The sequence below is a fragment of the Babylonia areolata genome, chromosome 3 (genome assembly GCF_041734735.1).
Source record: "Babylonia areolata isolate BAREFJ2019XMU chromosome 3, ASM4173473v1, whole genome shotgun sequence".
Lineage (NCBI taxonomy): Eukaryota > Metazoa > Mollusca > Gastropoda > Neogastropoda > Buccinidae > Babylonia > Babylonia areolata.
Window position 1 is genome coordinate 19362702 of NC_134878.1, and position 26500 is coordinate 19389201.

Consider the following 26500-nt stretch of genomic DNA (forward strand, 5'->3'; position numbering starts at 1 on the left):
AACACAGCCATTTCACCCACTCTAGGAAGACATTGTCGGGAATGGCCAGAGGGCAAAACTGATGCGGAAGTGAAACTACTCATAAAAGAAAACAGTAAAGAAGAGGACATCATCATATACACAGATGGCTCAGTCACCAAAGACCAATCCGGTTGGGGATTCACTGCGAAACAAAATGGAAAAACAGTTAGGGAAGAGAATGCTGCCTACAAAGTCACAACCTCCAGCCTAAGGATGGAAGATGAAGCTGTGACACATGCCCTCCAGTGGCTATCGTCCATCCATACGCCCGGAAACCAACATGCCATGATTCTAACCGACTCGATGAACCTCATACAGAAAATAGAAAACGGAATGGGAAGCCCAGAGTGGCATAAGGCAATGCGCAACTTTCAGATTAAAAAACTCACATGGTCATACTGCCCGGGACATGCAGGTGTTAAGGGAAATGAGCGAGCTGACAGACTTGCTGGTAACGCAACACCAACGAGCGGCCTACATCTAGGAAAATCGGAAATCCTCAGAAAAGTCAAAGAACATCAAAAAGAACAGGTACAAGGCCATCACACCATCGATCGCCTCAAAGAAATAAAAGCAGAGAGAGGGAGTGGCCGTAAGTCTAACATGAAAGGTAGAGCACGATGCTTTGCTAATCAAACAAATATCGGCATCATTTCCAAACCAACATTGCGCAAATTTCTTCAAAACGGAACAGAGTCTCTGTGGGCTTTTCCAAATACAATAGACTGAGCAACACACTAGACGCCACTTTCTTGGCATCAGAGATCTTTTCCCATCCCTCTTGCGGCCAATCAGCCTCTGTGCGTGTGTATGTGTGTGTTTGTGTGCATGTGTGGGTCTGTATTTTTGAGTGCGTTTGTGCATGCGCGAGAGTGTAAGTGTACACAAGTGTCAGTAGAGTTCTGTGCATGTGCGTGTGTGTGTGTGTGTGTGTGTGTGTGTGTGTGTGTGTGTGTGTGAGGGGGAGGTGGGGGTGCGGGGGGAGGTGGGGTAGAGGATGAGGTATGTGAGTGTATGCATGCCTACACTGTGGGAGCAACAGGATATTGGAACGTATATATATATATATATATCTTTGTACATATGTGTGTGGAGATATGGGCATATGTATGTGCGCTTGTACAAGTAAGTGTTCATCTGTGTGTGTGTGTGTTTGTGTGTGTGTGTGTGTGTGTGTGTATGTATGTGTGCGTGTGCCGTGGAAGCTGTGATACGTAGACTAGAAATGAGTGTGTGGAGGAGGGGGGTAGAGGAGGTGCAGGGTAATGTGTGTGGTGTGTGTGTGTGTGTGTGTTGGAGCTCATGTACGTTTATATGTATTTGACTGTGCTTTCATATCTGTGAAACTGCATGTTCGGTGCATATCTGTTATGCATGTGTGGGTGTATATGTGAATGTGTGTCGTCATGTTTTACCCTCTCTTTTTTTCTCTTTTTTTTATTTTTTATTTTTTATTTATTTATGTTTTTTTGTTTGTTTTTTTTTCTTCTTTTTTTTTTTACATTATAGTTATTTTTATTTTATTTATTTGTGTAAGCTGATCTATCATTTATTCACCCTTTTTTTTCTTTCTTTTTTCAAGGCCTGACTAAGCGCGTTGGGTTACGCTGCTGGTCAGGCATCTGCTTGGCAGATGTGGTGTAGCGTATATGGATTTGTCCGAACGCAGTGACGCCTCCTTGAGCTACTGAAACTGAAACTGAAACTGGAAGATAACTCCTTTGGTCTGACTGAAACAACGATAACTGCGATTAATTCCCTTGGCAATATGCTATCACAACAAAGAACAAAGAATAAGATATATTGATTACATCGAATCGTTAGTTAACATAAACTCTGATATATAAAACGTGAAAGGTAAGCGATGTAATATTGTGATAGGTAACTCTTACTCCAAACGGACGGGTAAAAAATTTGAATCCGGGAGTGGACCAGCGGACTGCTGCAAGGTCACGTGACCACGTGCCGGGTTCATCGAATCACGACAGGCAACCGAGGAACACTTACACCAGACACTCGCACCACTGCCTGTCGGTCATTCTTCTTTCTCCATCAACCGGTATGTGAGTACGATGCATAATTAACAATCTGACGTTTGTGGTGACGAAATATAAGTATGATCTGCACAAAATATAATTCATGGGCTAGCAGACAGTTTCCAAACACATGGCATGATGCTTTCACCCATGTGACGATACGCGTGCTTATCACGCGCCACTTCAGGTCAATGTGTGGCCCCACACCGGTCAGTCACATAACCCTTCGAGAAGTTTCTGCACACAGGTATAGCCAGGGTTTTCGAGGGCACTATTTTCTTTCATTGTCTTGTTTTCACCCTTAACTGAACTGAGGCGTGTTGAAAAACAACGGCGCCGGTATTTCATCCACTTTGGAACGATTAAATCAGTTTATTCTATTTATGTAATGTGTTGTATAAGGTATAGGGTGTATTCGTGTTGAGATAGAGGATGGCCGGAACGCAGCCCATGTGTGCGGATGATCCCAGACATACTCTTTTTCAACGATCTAACTGCTACTGCATTATGCTTTTTTGTTTAATTCACAAAATTTCCTTTAAACTATTAAAGGCAATACCCTGCAATTATATGCCAGCCCTGTGATAACTCGAACAGCAAATCTTCATTCCAACACACCATAATCCTCACACCTCACACACACATGCATGTACATGCACACACACACACACACACACACACACACACACACACACAAATAAATAGGAAGAGAATTTGAAAATATTTCTATTCTTTTTATGTCATTTTCAGTTAAGACATTCTGATCAGGATATGGGGTGGACTAGAAACGGGATAAAGTGAACAGATCCTCAAACTGATTTCACTTCATTATCTTATTTTGGGGAAAAAAACTTTCCTGACCAAATATAAGTACTTAAAGTAGTAATTTATATCACTGTGTGTTAGGTAATGTTCTGTTTTTGTTTGTTAATGTCAGGCAGTATTTATGGACTTGGCATGGGTTTATTGTTTAACTGATGGTCTATCTCAGTGACTTGCTGGCACACTTACTTTGTTGCTTACTGTCTCTTTCCTTGTTAACCAGGTCATCATTTTTAATCAAAGTTGTCATGCCTATCTCATAAATGCTTGCATGGTTTTGATAGATCAGCATTTTCCATACATGCTTAAAAGTGTTACAATATCATATTGCAGATAAGAGAGATGTTTGATGCAACAGAAATGTCGCATCTTCATAGCTGTGTCCATACATGCTTGAAAGTGTTACAATATCGTATTGCAGATAAGAGAGATGTTTGATGCAACAGAAATATCGCATCTTGATAGCTGTGTCTCATTAATAAGTAACAGTTGTTACTTGTTTGGGGGAATAGGTGGTTGGGACTAATCCATGTCATCTTATATGAGTATTTTTCTTTTTCATTAAAATAATGGATCTCTGTCTGGTCAGTGAGTATACTACATTGCTATGCCAGTATAGGGCAGGGGGCGGTTTGGCAAACACGGGCATTGGACTTGTGATAGAGTGCTCACCAGTGATCAGGGTTCCAGGCCCTGTTTCAGCATGATATAGTGTCCTTGCTAAAGCCACTTTGGTTGGGGAAGGTTGAAATATTGGAAGGGGAGGAATGGGCCTTGCTGTCCTGTGTCAAACCCTAGACACTGAATTTACTGCCCTGATGGCTGTAAAAGGTTATGGTACCTTTACCCTGTAACTGTGAGGTGCAGTGGCCTAATGGTTACAGCGCTGGATTTTCACCCAAGTTTCCTGAGTTTGGTGGGTTAATGGTGGAGATTTTTTTTATCTTTCATGTCAGCATATAATATATATATGCAGACCTGCTAATGCCTGAACCCACTTTGTACGCACACTCAGAAGATAAAAAATGCATGTTAAAGATCCCATAATGCTTGTCTGCATTTGGTGGGTTATGGAAACAAGAACATACCCAGCATGCACGCGCCCCCCCCCCCCCCACCCCCCACCCCCCACGCCCCCTCCTCTGACCTCCCCCTAGAAAACGAGCATGGCTGCCTACATGGTGGGGAAATAAACGGTCATACAGCTAAAATGTTAAATGCCTGTATTGGTGTGAGTGGCTGAAAACTAACGAAATGACACAGGAAACGAGTGATGAGTGCCCAAAGGCAGCTCTCAGTCGGCTCAACTCAGGTAGGCAGCCGGTTATGCAAATGACTCGGGTGTTTTTAAAGCGCTCAGAGTCTCTGACCGAGGATAGATGCTATATTATCCATATCATTCATCATCTACAACCTAGTGTCATTGGTAGAACAGAAAATTGACATTTTAAAGAGGGTGGGAGGTAGTGAGCTGAGTGGAAACCTGTTAGCATCATGTATAATATATATATATATTATCTTTGGTGTGGTGTCAACTAACCAGCAGATGTATGTGGTCCAGTGACAAAGAAATAACTGTCACTCAGTTTGGGGAGTGGGGCAGGAGGAGGGATGGACCTCAAGGTCTGTTACAGTGTTAGAGTACTCATTCTGTGTGAATGTCTTTGGTTCTATTGTACTTCTAATTAAATGGTAGGTGGGCCTCTGGACTGGTTCCTTGTTCAGTGAATGAATGACTAGGCAATAATTGTCACTCATTTTGGTGGTGGTGGTGGGTGGGGGTGTGGGGGCGGGGTATGAGGGGTGGAGGGAGATGGGCGAGGGTTTTAGGGAGTGTGGTTTTGTTGCAAGGAGGATCCTGTTAGGCTGAAATTGTGACAGAGACCATTTTACATAGCCCTCTTCTCTCAGCCGGTGTGTATGTCACTAAGTGTGTGTGTGTGTGTGTATGAGAGAGAGAGAGAGAGAATCAGCATGCATGTAGAGTGAATGACAGTCAGTCATTCAGTCTCAAGTCAAGACATTATGAATGCAAATTAAGATCTCAACCATCTGAGCTATAGAAAAGAGACAGGTAACAGGGATAGGTCCCATTAGGTAGCACCTGACATACAGTTAGGTCATTGTCAGTAAAACAAGTATAAGCACTGCTGAAAAATGGAAAGTCACTGATGTGAGAACTGAGACATAGTGGCCAGGGTTTGGTTTAGTCTAGCAGTGCTCTTAGACTTAGATCAAGAGCAGTCTTTCTTTAGAAATGAATAAATAAAGTTAAAGAGAGAGAGAGAGAGGAAGAGAAGACTGTGGGGTGCTAACAATGCTAAAGTAATAATAATACAGTGAATTTTTTTGTGTTTGGCTGAGCCTGAGAATGGCAGACTTAACTGTGCGAGTAGAATTTGAAGAAGAAGAAGAAGAAAAAAAAACAACAAAAAAAACCCAACAACCAGATACAGACTCAGAGTGATGTCCTCAACCTGAAGATGTGTACATACAGTCACAGTAAGGGTTTTTTCTTTGTTCAGGGTTAGTCAGCTTCATCACTGACACTGAGCTAGATCAAGAGATGGTACAGGATGTGCTGTTGTACAAACCCTTTAGATAAAAGGGTGTGCCAGGATGTTGTCGGCATCAGGTTCCTGTTTCTCAGATCCTGAATAGTTTGAAATACTATCAATCATGGGTTTCTGGCAAGTAGCTGCACTGACATCACTGGTGAAAAGAAAGGTGTGCTGTTTGTGTTGAGAGGATGGAGAATGTGAACTCAGCTGCAACGAAGAAACCTTGAAGTTGAAGGATGTTTACTTTGTCAGCAGTTCAAAGAAATAATATACAGAGAGATTTAAGAGGATAGCACAGTCTTGGCACTTTCAGCTTCTGTCAAAGTTTCTCTTTTTCTGTCTTTGTGTCTCTTTCTCTCTCCCCCACCGTCTCTCTCTGTCTCACTCTGAGTACCAATGGCAAAGAAAAAACAAAAACGATAAGCAAACTCCATGATATTGTTATTGTGAAATAAGGAACCATTGTCATTTTGTCAATGTCGTTGTCATTTTTAAGATTGTCTCTGTCTGTGTATGTCTATGTCATTGTCATTTTTAATTGTCTCTGTCTCAGTATGTCTGTATCTGCCATCCACCTTTCCATGCCTCCCCTCCCCTTTTCCATTGATCTGTCTCTGTCTTGCCTCTCCCGGCTCTCTTTTCCCATAGACCTGTCTCTGTGTGCAGTATAGGATGCTTTTTGGTTATCTGTCCAGTTCATTATTTTTCTCATGAACTTGTGATGTTTACTGCAGCAGTGACATGGGCTACAGGTGCTTTTGAACTGTAATTGCTGATGCAGCTGGTGCAGCTCCGCTATCCCACTCTGCTTCACTGTGTGCATTGTTTACTCTGTGTGTGTGTGTGTGTGTGTGTGTGTGTGTGAGAGAGAGACCATGGACGATGTGTATCTGTCACTCTGTGTGTGTGTGTGTGTGTGTGTGTGAGAGAGAGAGAGACCATGGACGATGTGTATCTGTCACTCTGTGTGTGTGTGTGTGTGTGTGTGTGTGTGTGTGTGTGTGTGTGTGATTCATCATTCAGTTAGCAGGAAGGAGGCGAAAGGGGTGTGGAAGGAAGAAGGAAACAGGAATTATAAACAGAAGAGCTCTCAGGAAATTTGTGAGACAGGGGGGAGGGTAAGGAGAGTGTGAGCTGGCACAGGATGGGACTGAGGGAGGGGAGAGAAGGGTACCTTTTTGAGACTTTGCACTTTTGTCTTTTGGTTAGTGAAGCATTAGTGTATCATCACTTACACACACACACACACACACACACACACACACAGAGACAGTGTCACCATTACAAGCTAACAATTGTCAGAATAACATTGTTTAGTACTAACAAACATACAGGCACTTATACACAGACATACAAAGGGTATTTGCATACATATGCTCCACACAGTCACACACACACACACATACACACACACACACACACACACACACGAATGTGTACACTGACACAAAATGCTCAATACACATATAGATCTACACACACACACACACACACACACACAGAGCAGTGGATAATGGACAACGGGTGGACCTCAACATTTTCCCCACACAGCAGTTTTTATCTCAGTCCTGGTCCTCGTTACAATTCGTACTTAAACAGGATCCTCCCCCCCTCCCCGCTCCCCCGCCCCCCCTGCCATGAACACAGTGATCTCTCACAACCCCCATCGCTCACTTCCACCCTCCCTCTGCCTGCACCCACACCCAAGGGACAACATCCGTTTTTGCATGGACAGACGACCCTTATAAAACCCCACAGGTTAACTCACTCAGTACGACCAGTCCTCTCTTCTCCTCTACACAGACCCCTCGGATGTCCAGTGGGTGTCTGAATGACCCAACCTTTAGCTTCCGTCGTCAGAATTGTGGTATTCTTTGTCAATATTCACGTCTTCAGTATAAGAGCCTTCTGCTTGCAATATTTTGATGATGGTAATTGAGGTGAAACGCTGTTAACGTCGTCTCTTTCGCCGTTCGTATGGAAAGAGTTAAACCTGTGTTTGTCCATTGGAGTGAAAGGATTGGCCAGGGCTTGACACTTGCCTCAGGGAAGGCTTCAACAGAGACATTCCAGTAGGCTAATTTGGGGAAAGAGAAGAAAAACAGTAACAACGACTGCAATAGAACTCTAAAGACGGACAGAAATAGAACCAGATAGTGGAGAGACATAGGGAAGAGAGAGAGAGAAGGGAGGTTGTGTGGAGTTAACCTTTTCATTACGGGTGCACCAGACGTTGCAGAGGTGAACTGCGCTTTCGTCTTAACAAACTAAGATAAACAATGGAAAACAATACGTCCTCCGCAACACCTGAGGTCAGTATACCTACGTGTTACCACAAGTCTTGCATGTGTGGCCCTGTGTTGTTGGGTGGATTTCAAGCGATAAAAAAGAGTCTTGCCGATGGTTACTGCTAGAGAAACGATAACAGTTTCCTTCATGATAGTGATATAATGATGCCTGTGTTGATAGAGGCATGAGTGTTTGAGTGGCCGTCTCCCTCCTTGCCTTCCTTCCCAGGGACACTTTGATGTATGATAAGATAAGCACAGTGAGGGCTTTTTTCCTTTAGTTAAAGTAAAACTCAACTTGTCAGTTATCAAGGTATTCTTCACACACACACACACACACACACACACACACACAAAGAAACAGACGTATTGTGCCCCCTCCCCACCCCACCTCTCCTGGCACCCACTGCAGCCATTTCCTGTCGCGCCCCCCACCCCGTCCCGTGCCGAACGGCCCCAACAGCCATCCCCACCCCCCATTGCCTCCCGTCAGTCCCGCGTTTGATTGAATAGTCATAATTAAACCGTCCACAGATTCGACCTGACCAGGGTTGATCAATAACCAGAATGGGCGAGCTAACGAATGAGGCAAAGACACTGAGAAAAGATGGGAATGACAGCTTGGGAAAAACCGAACACACACACGCGAATGCACGCATGCATGTTTGTGCGTGCGCGCGAATACACACACGCACGGACACACACACACGCACACAAGCAAACATTGATATGATCGATCTGTTGTTAGTCGGGACAATGGAAATTATGGCAAAATAAGATATGAATTGGAATCGACTTAACGCGCGCACTCGCACACACACACACACACACACACACACCAAGTCCAAAAATAACTCCCAATAACTGGCAACGGATCGAGAGCGCGGCGGGACGAAATGGCCCAGTCTCCATGGCAACAGGAAACTGACATCGTACTGGTTCTCACATTCCTGTATCGTCACTGGAAAGGTAAAGCGACATCGTTCACACCGGCCCCCTTTCAGTGTCAGTGCATGCTGCAGTCTGTACGGAAGTGGCTATATGATTCTATCTCTGAAAGTGTGTGTTGACAACTGGAGTACTGGTGGGGGGAAAAGGAAACCCAAAACGAAACGCCAGTTTACAATTAGCGTTACAGGAAACAGTGACAGTGGGTGTGCAGTTGATATTCCGACAGGTGTTGTGCTTATTAGTGTCAGGGCGTGTCATAGTCATCAACAACAGCTTGAATGAAATGTCTCTTGTGTGCACAAAATTGGTAGTTCATAGCACATGGTTAGCAGTTTTGGCACAGTGTGTTGATTGATGAGTTCCCCTCCCCCCACCCCGCCCCCCTCCTCATTCTTCTTTCCTCTTAGGTAGATGTGTGTTATTAGCGTCATTGTTTGCCATGGAAACAGAATCACAATGGTTGCCAAGCGGTGGTCAGCCAGTTAGGTTTGTGTATAGCCTGCATGATGTGAATATCAATCAGGAATTGAGACCGTTATTTTTTGGAGGGAGTATTCTCATCAGTCACTTTTAGTTTTAACTTTCATCCATATATTCTTTAGCGCAAACTGCAGGTAAAGATAACAAAAAATTGGAATTGATGAAATGTTTAAATAAATTACAAAACTTTATGAATACCAAATCAGCTGCAGGTATATGTGTCTCTAATGCAGATAGAGACATTACTAAGTTCTTCATTGTTAATGGGAACAAATGACAGAAGAAAGAACAAAACAAAGAAAAGTTTTCCAGGCTTCTCTGTTTCAGCGTATATTCAATCTACCAATGTTTAATGCACACTGAAAATTAATGTTTTCTTTTCATTATTTACTGCATGACTTGAGCTAATACTGTTAAATGTTATATGTATGGGCTCCAGTTTCTCTGATTTTGTAGAATAAGTAGATACACATCCTCCATCAACACACACACACACACACACACACACACACACACACACACACACACCTGTACAGAGTTGTCAGTTTTCCATCACACAAAAACTGTGGTGACAAAGTAACAGTTTGAGCAGCAGACAGTGGATGGAATACTTGGACAGGATATATTTAAAAATTCTAGCTTGTTTTGTGTGCCCAGTAGACTCATCATTTGAAATGAAGAATCTAGAAATAACGATCAGGTGCTTGCTCTGAATTCACGTCAGGCATTTCTCAATGTTTATGTTTCTGGTTGTCATGGTGAAGCAGGAGTTGTATTGATTGATTTGGATTTTTCTTTAAATGGAAAGTTTAACATAATGATTAAGGCGTTTATCTCAGTTGTTAGAAAAACAGGATGTATCTGGGGACAGGTTTGTTTATGTTGCTTTGAGCAGTAAATGTAGTTGTTGGTTTTTTAATACTTTGGCTAATTTCAAAGGAAGGTTTTCTTTCTCATGGTCTGTTGTTTTTTTTTAGCCAGATTTCTTTTGTTTCTTTTTGTTCCTCATTGGTGGTTTCTTTCTTCATGAAGGTTAAAAAAAAAATAAAAATAAAAAGAGGGAAAAAAGAAGAAAAAGATGAAGAAATAATATGCCCTCTTGCATGTTTTGGTATGTTTGGAAACAGTTTAACTATGTGTACGCCTGGTTTCAGCTGTTGCTGTTTGCAGTACAGCGCTGTATTATATACTTCACAGCCTTGGCATAGTTGTGTACTGTATGTAATTGGCCACAGGTCTTCGGCTGAGTGAGGTATTGGTATTGGGCACTTTGTTACTGCACTAGATGATATTTTGCAAAACTGAAAGGACCCGTATTCGGATGAGGAGATGTTCTGAACCTTGTGAAATTTGGAGTTCCTGTTTATTTTTTTTTTTTTAATTACATTATGATTTTTTTGTGTATGGAGATGGGGAAGGGGAGAGGCCATGTAAATTGTACAACTCTTTGAAAGAAAAGTGTGTATGTGCATACATTGGTGGATACATTCATGTACACGGAGCTTTTTAAACTCATCAACACGTACATTTCAACTTAAATTACTGGTTTGCAGGTGAGAGAAAGTTAGCTTCTGTCAGGAAACATGCTGATGTGTACAGTAAAAAGTTCTGCTGAAAATCCTGTTCCTCTTTGTGTCGTAAGACATGAGAATAGAGACAGGACTGAATGATAGTCATGTCCAACTCTGACCATCAGAACAGCTGAGGAGGTAACAGCAGTCTGGACTATCAGGGCTAGAATTTGATTATAGTGGAGAGGGTCTGTATGGTTGCTGAATATATCTGAAGTTATATAATACAAGAGCACACAGCAGCACTACCATATGTGCACAAGCTGATATTGATTTCACCTGTGGACAACAGGTTGAGTGTTCTATTGATCCTGCGTTACGTGTAATGCATGTACAGGATGTGGGCTTTGATATTTGTCAGTGTTAATTAATTTGCAAGAAGACAATAACGAGCACACACAGATGTGTATACAGTATATAGCTGTAGACCTGCTTGTTCTTGATCTCTGCCTCACAATCACATTGCATTATATTAGAAAATGTGTACTTGCTCTGTCTGTTTCAGTCTCCTACACGCATTATATACATGTACACGCAAACACACACACTCAGACCAACCAACCACTGTGTGTGTGTGTGTGTGTGTGTGTGTGTACCTCTCTTCCTCTTTTAGTTTTACTGTCTCAGTTGTAATGTTGTATGTTCCCTCCCACACCAGTACCCACCTCCCCCTCTCTCCTCATCCAATCGTCATGACTGCCTTTTACGTAGCCTTTTGTTTTTACTTTAAGGAAAAACACTGATATGCTTTATGTACTGCCAGTACAGCTTATTTCACTAACATTAACAATGTAAAGTCATTGATTTCTCATTTTCCCTCCTGCCCCATCCCTTTTCTTTTCAGGGTTTTTTTTCTTTCCATATTCAAATTAAGTGTCAACAGTTCAGAACAGCCAGTGTCCATTTTACTGTCAATTTTTTCTTTCTGCTCTCACAACAATCTTTTTTGTCTTTTTTTTTTTTTTTTTTGGTTTTGTTTCCGTGAAAGTCTTACAAGTTCAAAGCAGCCAGCTTTATATCACTAATGTTAAAGCTTTCAAGGACAGAGTGGTTGAATATCTGGTTCTGGCTATCTGACAAGTTAGGACTGTGACCTGGTGACTTGTGGAAAAAGACCCTGCAGTGAGTGATAGACCAGGGACGTGTGACAGACAGTGTGACAAATGACAACAGTGTGTACATTGGTTCACACAGGCCTTTAGCTGACTGACTGATGGCTGAGTTGGTAAGAGTTGAGTTTAACAACCTATTGGCGTGATGCCCTTAAGGTCGAAGTTGGGAAGGCTGGTCTTTTGTAGGTTGTGCAGGAAAGGTGTTTGCCTGTTTGGGGAGAGGGGTGGGGAAGGGGTCAACAGGTTAGTAAGGGTGGGGGTGGGTGGATTGGGCTGGGGGAGGGGAGTGTTGAAGGCTGAAGTCAGTGGTGGTAGTTTAGGGAAGGAATGTTGGCGGGATTCTTGAGATATATATGTTGGAGGTGAGGGATAAAATTAAAAGTTCAAAAGAGAAGGGAGAAAAAGGGTGTCCCCTCAGTGTGTGTTTGAGATGGGTTAGAACTTTGAGGTGGTTTTCTTTGCTGCTATGGGTCACTGTGAAAGTTTTCAGAACTGGGGACAAAGACCAGTGTTGGTGTTTTTGGTTTTTTTTGGGAGGGGGGGGTGGATGGCATCATGCATGTTTTTTGAAAGATGATCAGTGTTGGCTGTGAATTGGCCAGTGGACCAGAGTTAGCGGGCAATAATGGACAAATAAAATAAGCCAAGTGCGAGAGTCAGTGGGCAGTAATGGACAAATAAAATAAGCAAAGTGCGAAATGTGCTTGGTATCCAGGGTAGGAAAATTCAGACACAACCATTCCCATCAAATTCACTACCCCCCCCCCCCCCCCCAGCCTGTAAGGCTTCCTCCCTTTGAGTGGCTTGTGGTTTGACAGCCTGTCTGTCTAAGCCCAGCCCCTCCCCCCCTCCCTCCCTTTCCAACCTCCAAACACTGTCCTGATGTCACTGTCCCTCTTTTTCTTCTCTCTTCTTTTGGTTTTGGTTCTGTTGGTGTGAGTCTTATTTATTTTACATTGAATGTGTATTTTGCCTTGTGAAGTGATTACTGTAAAATTTTGCATTTCTTATTTGTAATAAGAATTGTACAACTTTTTGTCCCTCCTAGTCTTGTTTACCCCCATCTCTTTCTCTCTTTATCTCTGTCACATTCTCACTGAAGTCGCATCTTGCATTATCTGCTTTGTAAGATAGTTAAAACTATGAACAACAACTGGAAAATAGGTATCTTAACTTACTTGACTAAGACAGGTATGAATAGGGAAGAGAGAAATTCAGACTGAGAGAATCTGTTTGGGGGCGGGGGGTGGGGGGGGACTCACTGTTGACAGTAACAGCAACACCAACAAAATCAACAATACCATTTTCCATGATGATGGTACTTGTAGCAAGTGTACATGTACTTACAGTGATTGTGTTAGTAGCACTGCAGTCAACATCAGCATGCATCATCAACTGTATTGTGCTGTGTTGTTCATCATGCTTTTAATATTAACCTAACAACCCAACTTTCCAAGGAGAAACTTCTCAGGTGGTTTCAGGTGAAAAGTTTGTGATAAGGAAGAACAATTATAAGCACTGTGAAGACTGAAGAAGACCACAAAATTAAAGCAGAGAACATGCTGCGTTCACCACATCGTTTATGACAATACAGAGGCCATGTACAGAGTGTATGTGGAAAAACTGAAAGAATACGAACTGTGGCTGACGCAACAGCAGCAAGGTGCAGGTATAAAAAAGCAACAGAAGCAGAACCAAGAGCAGAAACAAAGCAGCATTGACAGTGATCAGACTGGTGCCACTGTGATAGGGAGGAAGGTATCAGTGCAACCCATGTTGTGATGTGGGAGTGACGTGGTGTTGGTGTTACAAGTTTTAATACAGTCATGTGTGTGTGTGTGTGTGTCACTCTGTGTGTGTGCGTGTGTGCGCGCGCGTGTGTGTGTGTGTGTGTGTGTGTGTGTGACAGAGAGAAAGCACATGAAAATATGTGCATGTGTGTGGATCAAGAACTTTACAATGAATGAATCCGTCTGCTTCTCCACAGTGGTGCAAAATTTGGAGGTGAAAGAAAGATTATGAATTCACAGTTCACATAAATCCAGAAAAAAAAAAATCAGCAAAAAGCAAGCAGGTCAAAACTTAAGGGGAAACTTGGGAGTGGAAAAAAGTGTTGGGGGTCAAAATTTTGTGATTGGGATCATTGCATTTTTTGCTTCAATAAAGTCTATACTACACCACTGTGTATCTGGTTTTGCTGAAAATGGCTATTTGATGTGCAGAAAACATCTTTGAAAAACATTGGTGTAATGAAAAAATGTTTATTACACACACACACACACACACACACACACACAGAAATGAAAAAGAAAACCAGGTTACGGAGCTGTACAAAACAAGTCGCATGACAAGCCATCTCACAAACCTGATCCTGCTTCATGATACTCTGAAGCACGAGGTGCTTTTACATGACTACCCTGTAATAAAAGTGTGGAGCAGAGTGACCGAAGATGAGAATTATTCATGACACAGGGAAATCTGACCTTGCCGAACTAATTCCATGATGATAACTGAGCCCAGGTCAGGACTGGGCCAGATTTCGTCCTTCCATGCTGGGGAAAATGGGACATAGGGTCGCCTTGTGCCGCCGGCCATTGTGTCATTATCAGCCTACATGTAGATATACAGCTTTCCTGTCCCTGGTGGGGGGGAGGGGGAGTGGGGTTATGTGGAGGATAAGAGGTGGATGGTTGTGGTGGGGGGTGGGGGAGGATGGGAGAAGGACACTCATGGTTCAGGTTCAGTGGATAGTTGGTGTGCTGGTGCTGGAGAAGACACTAGGGAGTACAGGTGGTGGTTGCATTTTGATTTCTTGACTTAGAGGTATTGCTTTTCTTTCGCATTTCCAGCATTGTTTCTTTGTTTTGAAAATCAGTAAGAAATGAATATTTTGGCAGAATATAATAGCTTTGAAATGGTTGAGGTATTCGGTTTCAAAGAGGAATTTTTATCTTTTCATTTTTCTTTCTTTCTTTTTTGGCATTTTAGTGTTTGACAATTTAATTTTGGATGCATGTGTTGAGGAAGCAGTACATTTTCTTTGAAGTGTTGAAGTTGTGTGACAGATGGTTTACATCACAAGGATCTGTAAAGTTGAACCCTGGCAGTGCTCAGTGAGTGAAGGGTTCAGATCTGCCCGCTCAAGTCAGATTCAGTGCAGACCTTTTTGTCCTTTTTGCTTGTGTTCAAAGATGTACCATGCTCGTTGAAGGTTCTTTGATGTATCTTATAGAAACATGAAGCGATGAAAACAAATGCACTGCCCTGAAAATGGGGTGTGGCTGTCTGAATAATGGGGTAAGGATAGTTGAGCAGGTAATTATGTGTGCACAAGAAAAAGTTTAAAAAAAATTATGTCAAGCACCCGATTTGAACTGAAAAACGAAAATCTTCCTCAGAAACTGGCTTGCATTTGTTGGAGGCAGGATGCTTTGGTAAGATAAAAATCTTTGTAAACGAAATGATGAGAGCAATCACATACCCAACCCCTAAAACACGCACGCACACACACACACACACACACACACACACACAAATGCTGTAATCTCAAAGAGAGCAAGCACATTCCCAACCCCCAAAACACAACACACACATACTCATGTATGTTCATGTTTTTCACATACAAGCCGTTGTGGTGGTGTTCCAGAAAATGGCACAAATCGGACAGCTGGCCATCCAGAAACCTGCTCCTGAGTTCAGCACCCAGGCGGTGGTGGATGGGGAGTTCAAGACCGTCAAACTGTCTCAGTACAGGGGCAAATACGTGGTGCTCTTCTTCTATCCCCTCGACTTGTGAGTACAGCTGTTTCTTCTTTATGCTTCTTTTATCCTTAACACAATTTTTTTTTTTTTTAAAGAAGGAAAAAAAACAACCCCTAAACCAACACCAGCACAAGGAGTACATGGCAAAGTAATTCATCACTACATATCAAATAATTCATCACTACATATCAAGTGATTCATCACTACATATCAAATTCCAAATAACAAACATTTAAGTGGCAGGAACACAAATTATACAGGTATGAAAAGAAGAAAACATGCAATGATGCACCTCTAACGCGTGCGCGCGTGTGTGTTTGCAGTGCGTGCATGTGTGAGTATGCACAAGTTTTTTATATTGATATGCACTTGCATGTATCCTAATTTCTACTGTATCTGTGTTTGTGTATGATTTTGATTTATGTTTATACCTTGTTATGTACTATCCCCCCCAATATTCCTTGTGACCCCGGTACACTTGGTAATAAAGACATATTCTATTCTATTCTAATCTATTATCTTTTGCTAAAAGGGAGTGAACAGGGCCAGCTGACTGGAAGGGACATTTTTTGATGCCAGTTTGAAACACGGAAGTGGTAGACTGAAAGAAGACTTTGTGTTAGGGGAAAAGGTTGAATTTCTTGATGAATTTCAGTGGACAGTGTTCTTTGCTTTAGATTCTGTCTCTCTCTCTCTCTCTCTCTCTCTCTTTCTCTCTCTCTCTCTCTCTCTCTCTCTCTCTGTATGTGTGTGTGTGGGGGGGGGGCGGGGGGGGGGGGGGGGGGGGGGTTAGGTAAAATTAAGAATGAAAGATACCACAGTAAACAGTTTAAAAAAAAAGCGTTGATCCACTGTTTTGTGGATACTTTTGATTGTGTTATGTCGTAAATGTTGCTTGATGAAATTTGATATGGTTTATAGTCTGCAACATCTGGGTGTAGGTGAACTGAAGGACAGACAGGTCAGAGCGATAACGCTGTGTCATGCCTGATACCACTGTGGTTTTATCTATCTTAAGTGATAGGAGTTTGAAGTCGATGATTAAGGATTCTGAGACAGAGATGGCAGAGGTGTGGAAGAGAGAGAGAGAGAGTGAGAGCATGTGTACATTGTGTATCATGAGTCATTCATGGCGGACAATTTTCAATGTGCCATATACATGTAGAGAAACCCCACCCTGAGAGAAGTGTAAGCATCATGTTTGCCACACCAGACTTGATACACATTTATCACTTTCTGATAAGCCACAGATAAAGGAGACTGACCATGGAAGATGAGATGGTGTGCTACATGACTTATAAATCTGCAAAGAATGCATTATGTATATCATTGGAGTTTCAATGAATTTCATTTGTTTATTTTATTACACTTGACAGAACACCCAGTGCATATACTGTAGACTTTAGGATATGTTGATATATTCATACAACACGTAGACAAGAATTTCTCAGTGTGGGAATAGTCCAGCTGTTCGATCTGATGCTTATCTTGCATGCTTTGTCTTTGAAGCATGAATGCCCTCAAAATTCTTCAGATCACTTATGATTGCTCTTGTGTTCCACTGCCTCTGTAACCCAGTAGGAAATGGAGCCATACATGTCATGATCTGCACAGCAGTGGGCGACAGGAAATAGGTGGCTGGTTGGAGTGGGGGAGTTGGGGGGGGTGCGCTGTTAGAGGGGTGGAGGGGGTGCTCGGAGCATGGACCTGATTGGACTGTTGACCTTTCAGTCTTGAGCCTGGAGGGTCTTTGTGCCAAACAGCAGTTGTACCCGGTAAGAAGAGATTAGTTGGGTACAGTTTTTACTATTCCAGTCTCCCTCTCTCTCTTTCCCTCTCTGTCACCATCTCTGTCTGTCTCTCCGTCTCTCTCTATCTCTCGTCTCTTTTTCTGTGTCTCTTTCTCTCTTTTTAAAAATTTGTGTCTCTCTCAGTCATTCTCGCTTTGTCTCTCTCTCTGTGCGTACCTGTCTCTCTCTCTGTGTCTGTCTATCTCTGTCTCTGTTTTCACAGTATTTTAAACTTTTTATTATGGTGTGTATGCCTGTGTGTGTGTGGACTCATGTGCATGTGTGTGTGTGTGTGTGTTGCAGCACGTTTGTATGCCCCACAGAGATCATCGCCTTCAGCGACCGTGTGGAAGAGTTCCGCTCCATCAATTGTGAGGTGCTGGCCGCATCCACTGACAGCGTCTTCTCTCATCTAGCATGGTCAGTGGAGGGGGAAGAGGGGTTTGAGGGGGAGTGAGGGGGTTGGGCGAGGGGGGTGGGGGGGGTGAAGAAAACAACAACAACAGGTTTTAAAGCAAATTTATGTTCACTACCCTGCTGTTCATGAGAGCATGCAAATATATGTGTGTGCATGCTTACATTGGTGTATGTTCATGTGCAGTAGTCTTCAATTTGATCTCTTTCCACACTGTGTGATAGTAGATGGGAAAAGCAAAGGAAAAGTGGGGTTGGGGGAGAGCCGCCTGTGTGCAGGCATGCATGTGTGAGAGCATGTGTGCACTGATGCAGCACACACACACGCGCATATAATGTGCACGTGTTGCATACATGCAGAAACACACACAAACCTGAATGCATACAGAAGCACACATTCATACTCGTTCTGTCTTTCTCGTTCTCTTGAGTATCAGGCAGGCAGTGCAAGTGCATGTACACATATTGCACACACACACACACACACACATCGCAAACAATTGTGCAAGAATTTTGCACACACAGTTATAGACAGAATATAGATACACAAACCAGAAGATGGGTGGAAACAATTGTAGCTGGATAGGATCATGAACGAATAGGTCAATGAACAGCGAATGAAGATTCACAGACAAGAGGTAACAGGATCAGATACTGGTCAGGTGAACCCTCTCCGTATCCAGATTTTACACAAGTATGAAATTCAAACAGACTTGATGGTTTCTTTTCTTTAGAACTTAGTCAGCAGATCAGCTTTCCATGGTAAATTGATCGCACAGTTACAGGTAAGATTTTTCTGGGTAAGTAAATGGCATAACTATCCTAAGAGAATGGTGAATGCGTGTCTCACTGCAGTTTGAAATGAATGTTTTTTGCAGGGTGAACACCCCACGCAAACAGGGTGGTCTGGGCAACATGAAGATTCCTCTGCTGGCAGACAAAACCATGGAGATCTCCCGACAGTACGGCTGTCTGAAGGAGGATGAAGGCATTGCCTACAGGTCAGTTAGGTTCCTTTTCTGTAAACTGGATTTTCTCCACACTTCCTTGAATCTGTATTTAAGAAAAAAGAAAAAAAGATGTATTCCTTTAAAATATGTTGTTTTTTTTTTGTTTTTGTTTTTTAAATAGCATTTCTCCTGTTTTCTTTTTTCAATTATGCTATTCTTTTCTTTTTTTTAAATTTATACACATTTTTAAGTATGTAAGTATTGCCTGATTTCTTTTTGTTTTATTCTTGTAGCAAAAATAAATAAGTTATTTTTTTCCACTTTCTTGTTAAGAAAATGTATACACATTTGAACTGCATAAAATTAGTTACTGTTAAAATTCTGTAATTCTTTTAACACAGGGGGAAAAAAATGTGATATGTGTACTGTGACTTTATATTTTCTGAAATTGTGTAAATGTTATGTGTACTGATATTTGAAAACTGTAATGCCATCCTTGTTGACTTTATATCTTCTGAAATTGCACAGGTTTTGTTCATTAACTGATCTGATATTTGTTTTCTTGAATGATTTTTTAAAATTATTTTTGTTTGCTATTTGAAAACTTTAATGTAATCCTGGTGACTTTTCATCTTCTGAAACAGTGTAAGGTACAAAGTGGAAGTTTTATTTATGCACTGATGTAATATTTGTTTTATTCGTATTACTGATTGATTGATTTCATTATTTAATTTTGTTTTCTTTCTGAAAAATTGTTTTGTGACGTGGTTGGTTTTGTGATATGATTTCTTTAAAAAAAAACTATTTTGTGATATGATGGTTTTGTGATATGATTGGGTCGTTGTTGCAGAGCTCTGTACATCATTGGTTTTGTGATATGATTGGGTCGTTGTTGCAGAGCTCTGTACATCATTGGTTTTGTGATATGATTGGGTCATTGTTGCAGAGCTCTACATCATTGGTTTTGTGATATGATTGGGTCGTTGTTGCAGAGCTCTACATCATTGGTTTTGTGATATGATTGGGTCGTTGTTGCAGAGCTCTACATCATTGGTTTTGTGATATGATTGGGTCGTTGTTACAGAGCTCTCTACATCATTGGTTTTGTGATATGATTGGGTCATTGTTGCAGAGCTCTGTACATCATTGGTTTTGTGATATGATTGGGTCGTTGTTGCAGAGCTCTGTACATCATTGGTTTTGTGATATGATTGGGTCGTTGTTGCAGAGCTCTGTACATCATTGGTTTTGTGATATGATTGGGTCGTTGTTGCAGAGCTCTGTACATCATTGGTTTTGTGATATGATTGGGTCGTTGTTGCAGAGCTCTGTACATCATTGGTTTTGTGATATGATTGGGTCGTTGCTGCAGAGCTCTGTACATCATTGGTTTTGTGATATGATTGGGTCGTTGTTGCAGAGCTGTGTACATCATTGGTTTTGTGATATGATTGGGTCGTTGTTGCAGAGCTGTGTACATCATTGGTTTTGTGATATGATTGGGTCGTTGTTGCAGAGCTGTGTACATCATTGGTTTTGTGATATGATTTGGTTGTTGTCGCAGAGCTCTGTACATCATTGGTTTTGTGATATGATTGGGTCATTGTTGCAGAGCTCTCTACATCATTGGTTTTGTGATATGATTGGGTCGTTGTTGCAGAGCTCTGTACATCATTGGTTTTGTGATATGATTGGGTCGTTGTTGCAGAGCTCTCTACATCATTGATGACAAGGGCAATCTTCGTCAGATCACCATGAACGACCTGCCTGTGGGACGATCTGTGGATGAGACTCTGCGTCTGGTGCAGGCCTTCCAGTTCACAGACAAGCACGGAGAAGGTGGGTTGTGGTTTAGCTGTCAGTGCAAGTGCTGTGGAAACACATCAGTCTCTATCACTTGTCTTGTCTTCTGGGGTAGTGGTTTGTCGTAAGTGAATAGACATGTCAGTCTCTGTTGTTTGTCTTGTCTTCTGCAGTTGTGGTTAGTTGTCAGTGTGAGTGCTGTGAAAACATGTCAGTCTCTATCGCATGTCCTGTATTCTGTGGTTGTGGTTAGTTGTCAGTGTGAGTGATGTGAAAACATGTCAGTCTCTATCGCATGTCCTGTATTCTGTGGTTCTGGTTAGTTGTCAGTGTGAGTGATGTGAAAACATGTCCTCTATCACATGTCCTGTATTCTGCAGTTGTGGTAAGTTGTCAGTGTGAGTGCTGTGAAAACATGTCAGTCTCTATCGCTTGTCCTGTATTCTGTGGTTCTGGTTAGTTGTCAGCGTGAGTGCTGTGAAAACATGTCAGTCTCTATCGCATGTCCTGTATTCTGTGGTTGTGGTTAGTTGTCAGTGTGAGTGCTGTGAAAACATGTCAGTCTCTGTCGCATGTCCTGTATTCTGTGGTTGTGGTTAGTTGTCAGTGTGAGTGCTGTGAAAACATGTCAGTCTCTGTCGCATGTCCTGTATTCTGTGGTTGTGGTTAGTTGTGAGTGATGTGAAGACATGTCAGTCTCTATCGCATGTCCTGTATTCTGTGGTTGTGGTTAGTTGTGAGTGATGTGAAGACATGTCAGTCTCTATCGCATGTCCTGTATTCTGTGGTTGTGGTTAGTTGTCAGTGTGAGTGATGTGAAAACATGTCAGTCTCTATCACATGTCCTGTATTCTGTGGTTGTGGTTAGTTGTCAGTGTGAGTGATGTGAAGACATGTCAGTCTCTATCGCATGTCCTGTATTCTGTGGTTGTGGTTAGTTGTCAGTGTGAGTGATGTGAAAACATGTCAGTCTCTATCGCATGTCCTTTATTCTGTGGTTCTGGTTAGTTGTCAGTGTGAGTGATGTGAAGACATGTCAGTCTCTATCGCATGTCCTTTATTCTGTGGTTGTGGTTAGTTGTCAGTGTGAGTGCTGTGAAAACATGTCAGTCTCTATCGCTTGTCTTGTATTCTGTGGTTGTGGTTAGTTGTCAGTGTGAGTGCTGTGAAAACATGTCAGTCTCTATCGCTTGTCTTGTCTTCTGGAGTTGTGGTTAGTTGTTTGTGCAAGTGCTGTGAATAAACATGTCTGTTTCTATTGTCTGTCATCTCGGGTTGTGGTGAGTTGTCTGTGAATAAACAGTTGTGGTTTGTTGTTAGTGCACGTGCTGTGAAAATATGTTCATCTCAATCCTTTGTTTTTTCTTCTGGAGTTATGGTGAGTTGTCTGTAAATAATACATGTCAGTCTCTATTGTAATCGTGTCTCATGGGATTGTGATTAGCTGTCAGTGCAAGTCCTGTGAAGATGTCAGCCTGTTGTTTTCTTCTCTTCTGGTTCTGTGAGATATGGTAACTGCAAGATACCATTGTCCAGTCTTTGAAAATCAAAGAAAATGATCCAAGTCTGTGAAAAGTCTTTGTTTTTAGGTTTACTTGCCATTATCATTCAAATTTTGAAATGGAGAGAGGCATTCAGAAAGGGTGCAGCAGAATCAGAGGCTGATGTCATGACAAAAGGGACATCGTTTGCAAAACAAGGGAGCTAATATTTTATTGTCAATTGCCCACAAACTGTGACATTGTTGAGACAATTTGCCAGTGTAGTTCTGGTTGAGTGGTCATCAGTATATTCTGCAAATTTCATTAAGGTGGTCTGAGTTTTTCCTGGAAATGTTTGGAATGCCAGGATTGCGCTTATATCAGAGCCTGAGTAGTGCAGCGGACTGATTACCTGTACAGATTATAATGGACATGGTAGTGATTTACTCCCAGTTTATTTCAGTCATCATGGTTCATTACTTGTACTGTCAGTGTGAGTGTGGGTATGGCAAGTCTTCTCTCACTACATTAGAGGAATGGAGCTTGATTTCTTTCCTTTTTTTTTCCATAGCTTTTTACTTTAATTTGATTTAATTAATTAATTTTTGTGTTTCATATATTTTCTGAGACCTAACCTTGCCCGTGTCTTTTACCAGTAAAAGGAGAAAACTGCTATCATTGTGTGCTGTGCTGTGTGTAGTGTCAACTTTTGTACATTTGTTTCATTTTTATGTGCACGCACAGCAACACACATTCACACACCATGCCCACACATGTAGTCATGTATTTTAAGTCATAGCAATTTGTTCATTCATTACTAATTTTATTTTGGAAACAGTTTGGACGTTTAAAAAAGTCAAAGGAAAATGGACCCCAGCCTTCAAGATTTTTGCATGTTGAAAAGAGAAAGCAAGAACAGTTCAGCATTATACATTTCAGTGAACTTTGATCCTTTGAACAGTATTACTTTTCCTAAGAATAACAGTTTGATAACTGAAGAATATCAAGTTAAGAGAAAGCATAGGGAAATTAGATGAAGGGATAACCATTTTCTTTGTGAGGCAGAAAATTGAAAAACAACAACAACAACAAAAAAAACCCAACTTCACTGGAAATTGCATAAATTAGCACTGAATGTGAATCTTGATTTTTAACTTGCACTTTTTTTCTGTTCCTAGTTTCTTTGTTGTCTCTTTAATCAAGGCTGTGTGCACTCCGCTGTTATTTGAAAAGCTTAATACAATCCTTGGTGACTTTTATACCTTCTTGAATTGTGCAAGTTTTATTATGCACTTACTTGATATTTGTCTGTTGATTGATTAAGTTTATTGTTTATTTTTGTTTTTGTTTTTTGCAGTGTGTCCGGCAGGATGGAAGCCTGGTGCTGATACGATCAAGCCTAACGTGAAGGAAAGCAAGTCTTACTTCTCCAAAGCAAACTGAACGCTAGGGCGACATGAATGTTACAGATAGTTGACAGACTTCTTACTCAGATTCTTCCAGTACCAATGTTTTTGGTTTGTTCTGCCCAGTTTCCAGATCAGGCTTCCCTCAGTATTATTGCATTGATACATCGTTCAGGCTTTTTAGAAACTTTCATTTCAATTGTTGTTGTTTTGTTGAACTTAAGTTCTGTTGCAAAGAAATCATCTGAGCAATTTTTGCCATACTTTGTGGGGTATTGCAAGAAACATTCTTCATTAAAATCATGTGGGGGTTTTTCTCAGAAAGGCATTGCTTTTTTTTTTTTTTATTGCTTGATAAGCATATAAAAAAAAAAAAAAGAATGACTACAGGCCATGATACTGAAATATGAAACAGTTACAGTCCAGACATCAACTGGTTGGACTGCCAGGCAGAACACTGTTAGAAAATCACATTAAAACAGCTCGTGGATGCATGCAGACATCTGTCCTTGAGGTGCAATCTGAAGCTTCCCACAGTACAAGCATTGGAGATTTGGACATTAGTTGATTAAAAAGAAACACAAAATCAAGGAATTTATGGGACCCTGAGCAAAGGAAGGATTAGACACTAACACTGTAGGGTGTTACGTATTGTTTCCTAATTCTTGTACCACACTGTTTCTGTATACACTTCTATATACACATGTTGTAAAGTTATATTAACAAAAATGACGAAAAACAATGATTAAAGAGGGGACACATTGTTTATGTGCACATTTTCTGTTAAGCTGGAAACAGTCATTTTATTCTGTGTCACAGTCTTCTTATTTGTGTGTCAGTTTTTGGACCCAAGAAAGTCACGTTTATGTTTTTGGACCAAAGGAAATGGTTGCTGTTGAAAGGCACATTGGTCTGGCTCTGCACAGAGGAGATTTGTGTAATCCTGATGCCTCTGTGTTTAGATTTCATGCCCAGTTGTTGGTCCAGTGTGTGACTTGGAATTATTGTTGACTGAATCAGGTGACCAATTTGCTTTTATGTTGTAATAGTAACTCAGTTCAGTAAGTTGGACAAGACAGATGTTTAGAGAAGTTAAATGTGTAATAAATAATGTATTTTGAATGACATCTGAGTGAGGCTTCTTAATTTCTGTTTATTTCTGTTTGAATGTACCTGTGTGGGTATATGTGCTTTGCCAAATCTCTGCACTCAGTTCTTCAGAGTCTGGACTCAAAACTTAACTGTTCCCGAACAGCTTTCCACCCTGCCCCTTTCTGGTCTACAGTTTTTCTAGCTTACTGCTCATGTGATTTTTTTCTTTTCTTTCTGTGATTTGAGTTAAGCATGTGTGTGAATGACTGGTGTGTAAGCGCTTGATTTGTCTCTGCACAAGATTCAGAACTATTTAGATGCTATCATTATTATTATAAGTAGTAGTATTTGTGATTGAGAGAGAGTGAGAGAGAAAGGTACTCTGTGTGTGTGTGTGTGTGTGTTAAAAGAAAGACTGCTTAGACTTTATTCATTCTATTCTTCAAACCATCCGTCCTTTCTTTTTTTTTCTTTTTTTTTGGAAGAAGCAGTTGACAAACTTCCAGAATGTCTCCAATTTATTACATGGGTCTGTTGGTCTTCTTTAATGTTATTTCAGTTGACTTTTTAACATTATTTGGCTTCTCTTAGGTTTTAAGACATCACAGGTGTTCAGCCCTGATATGGTTCCTTTGTAGTTGGCTGAGCTATTAGCAACATGATCTGAATTGATTTGTTTCATGTTTATAGGTGATTGGATTTTTTTATCTGTTTGTGTCCTTTTTGTGCTGTGAAAGCATAGTGCACACCACGGCCTCTGTTCACTTTCCCTGTAACTAACATCCAGACCCCCCTCGGATGTCAGATGGAGAGGACAGGAAAAAATCCTGTCCCTGAGTGATTGAAGTACACTTTCTTCACTGCACCACCTTGTTCTGCATCTCTGTATACCGTGACTGTCGACCGTCCACTCAGTCAGAATAAGTAAGAAATAACCATAGAGCACAACTGCATGCACAAAAACAAAACAAATAAACAAAAAAACCCATGAGCATCCTGTCAAATGTATATCTTGTGGAATCATTTGCCTAGAAAAATCTAAACAGCTGTATCAAGATCTGATCAGCATCTTGGATATATGTAAACATCAGGCATCTGCTCTTTTATTATTATTTTAAAACTTTTTTTTTTTTCGCAGCAGTTGTGTTGTAGGGTATGTTGATCAGTTAGCATGCAATGACACCACCTTGAAACTGAAACAGAAATGTAATCAACTGTTAAGCCAGTGAACTGAACAAACCTGACCAGCGCATTGGGGTAATGCCAAGATCAGGCACCTGTTCCTTTCTTTTGAAAAGAAATAGTTGATTCTTTTCTTTTCCTTTCGTTTTTAATATATATATATATATATTTTTATAGCAGGTTTGGATAGTATGCACAGATCAGTCATACTTTGACACCGTCTAGAATCTGAAACTGGCTTGAACAGTCATGACTGCACACACACACACATGCACACAAACACAAATACGTACATGTACAGCCCACAACACTACATCTGTTTGAACACAAAGGGTCAGTGTGTGAATGAAGGCTGGCAGCAGGCGCCACACCCATGACCTTGCCATGTGGTAAGCATGTCTTGCATGTGGAAAACAGCAGCCAGCAACTTTGTGCTAAGCATCAGCACTAACGGGAAAAGAATGGACCTCTGTGTGTGCCGTGATTAATGGAAAGCAGAAGGGAACTGTCTGAAAAATAGCGAAAAAAAAAAAAAAAAAAATCCTAATCCAGCAAAAACAGGGACATCAACAAAATAAGACAAAATTCAAATGAGAACACAATAATGCAAAGCTATACCATCAATGAAAGGTACTCAGCAGATTATTGGGGAACAACGAAAGTGGGCATGGATGAGTAAATAAAACCTGTGTGTTGACAGAAAGATTTTTTTTTTTTTTTTTAAAGAGTATTTTATACACATCAGCCATGCAGCTTATACAGGGGAAGTAACCCTTGT

At 41.2% G+C, this 26500-nt stretch overlaps 1 protein-coding gene across 5 annotated transcripts; it reads left to right on the plus strand.

The window, feature by feature from the left end:
- The first annotated feature begins 1922 nt into the window (after nucleotides 1-1922).
- LOC143279826 (peroxiredoxin-like) lies at nucleotides 1923-23829 on the plus strand. Of its 5 annotated transcripts, none has more exons than XM_076584044.1 (6): nucleotides 1923-2080; nucleotides 15489-15634; nucleotides 17698-17814; nucleotides 18687-18809; nucleotides 20467-20597; nucleotides 23400-23829. In XM_076584044.1, the coding sequence occupies exons 2-6, from the start codon at nucleotides 15492-15494 to the stop codon at nucleotides 23483-23485; spliced, it is 600 nt and encodes a 199-aa protein (XP_076440159.1). In that variant the 5' UTR covers nucleotides 1923-2080; nucleotides 15489-15491; the 3' UTR covers nucleotides 23486-23829. The 5 variants fall into 5 exon arrangements, with proteins under 5 accessions (XP_076440159.1, XP_076440161.1, XP_076440158.1 ...); XM_076584046.1 differs by having other exon boundaries at nucleotides 1951-2084; XM_076584043.1 differs by lacking the exon at nucleotides 1923-2080 and adding an exon at nucleotides 7435-7752.
- The last annotated feature ends 2671 nt before the right edge of the window (nucleotides 23830-26500 follow it).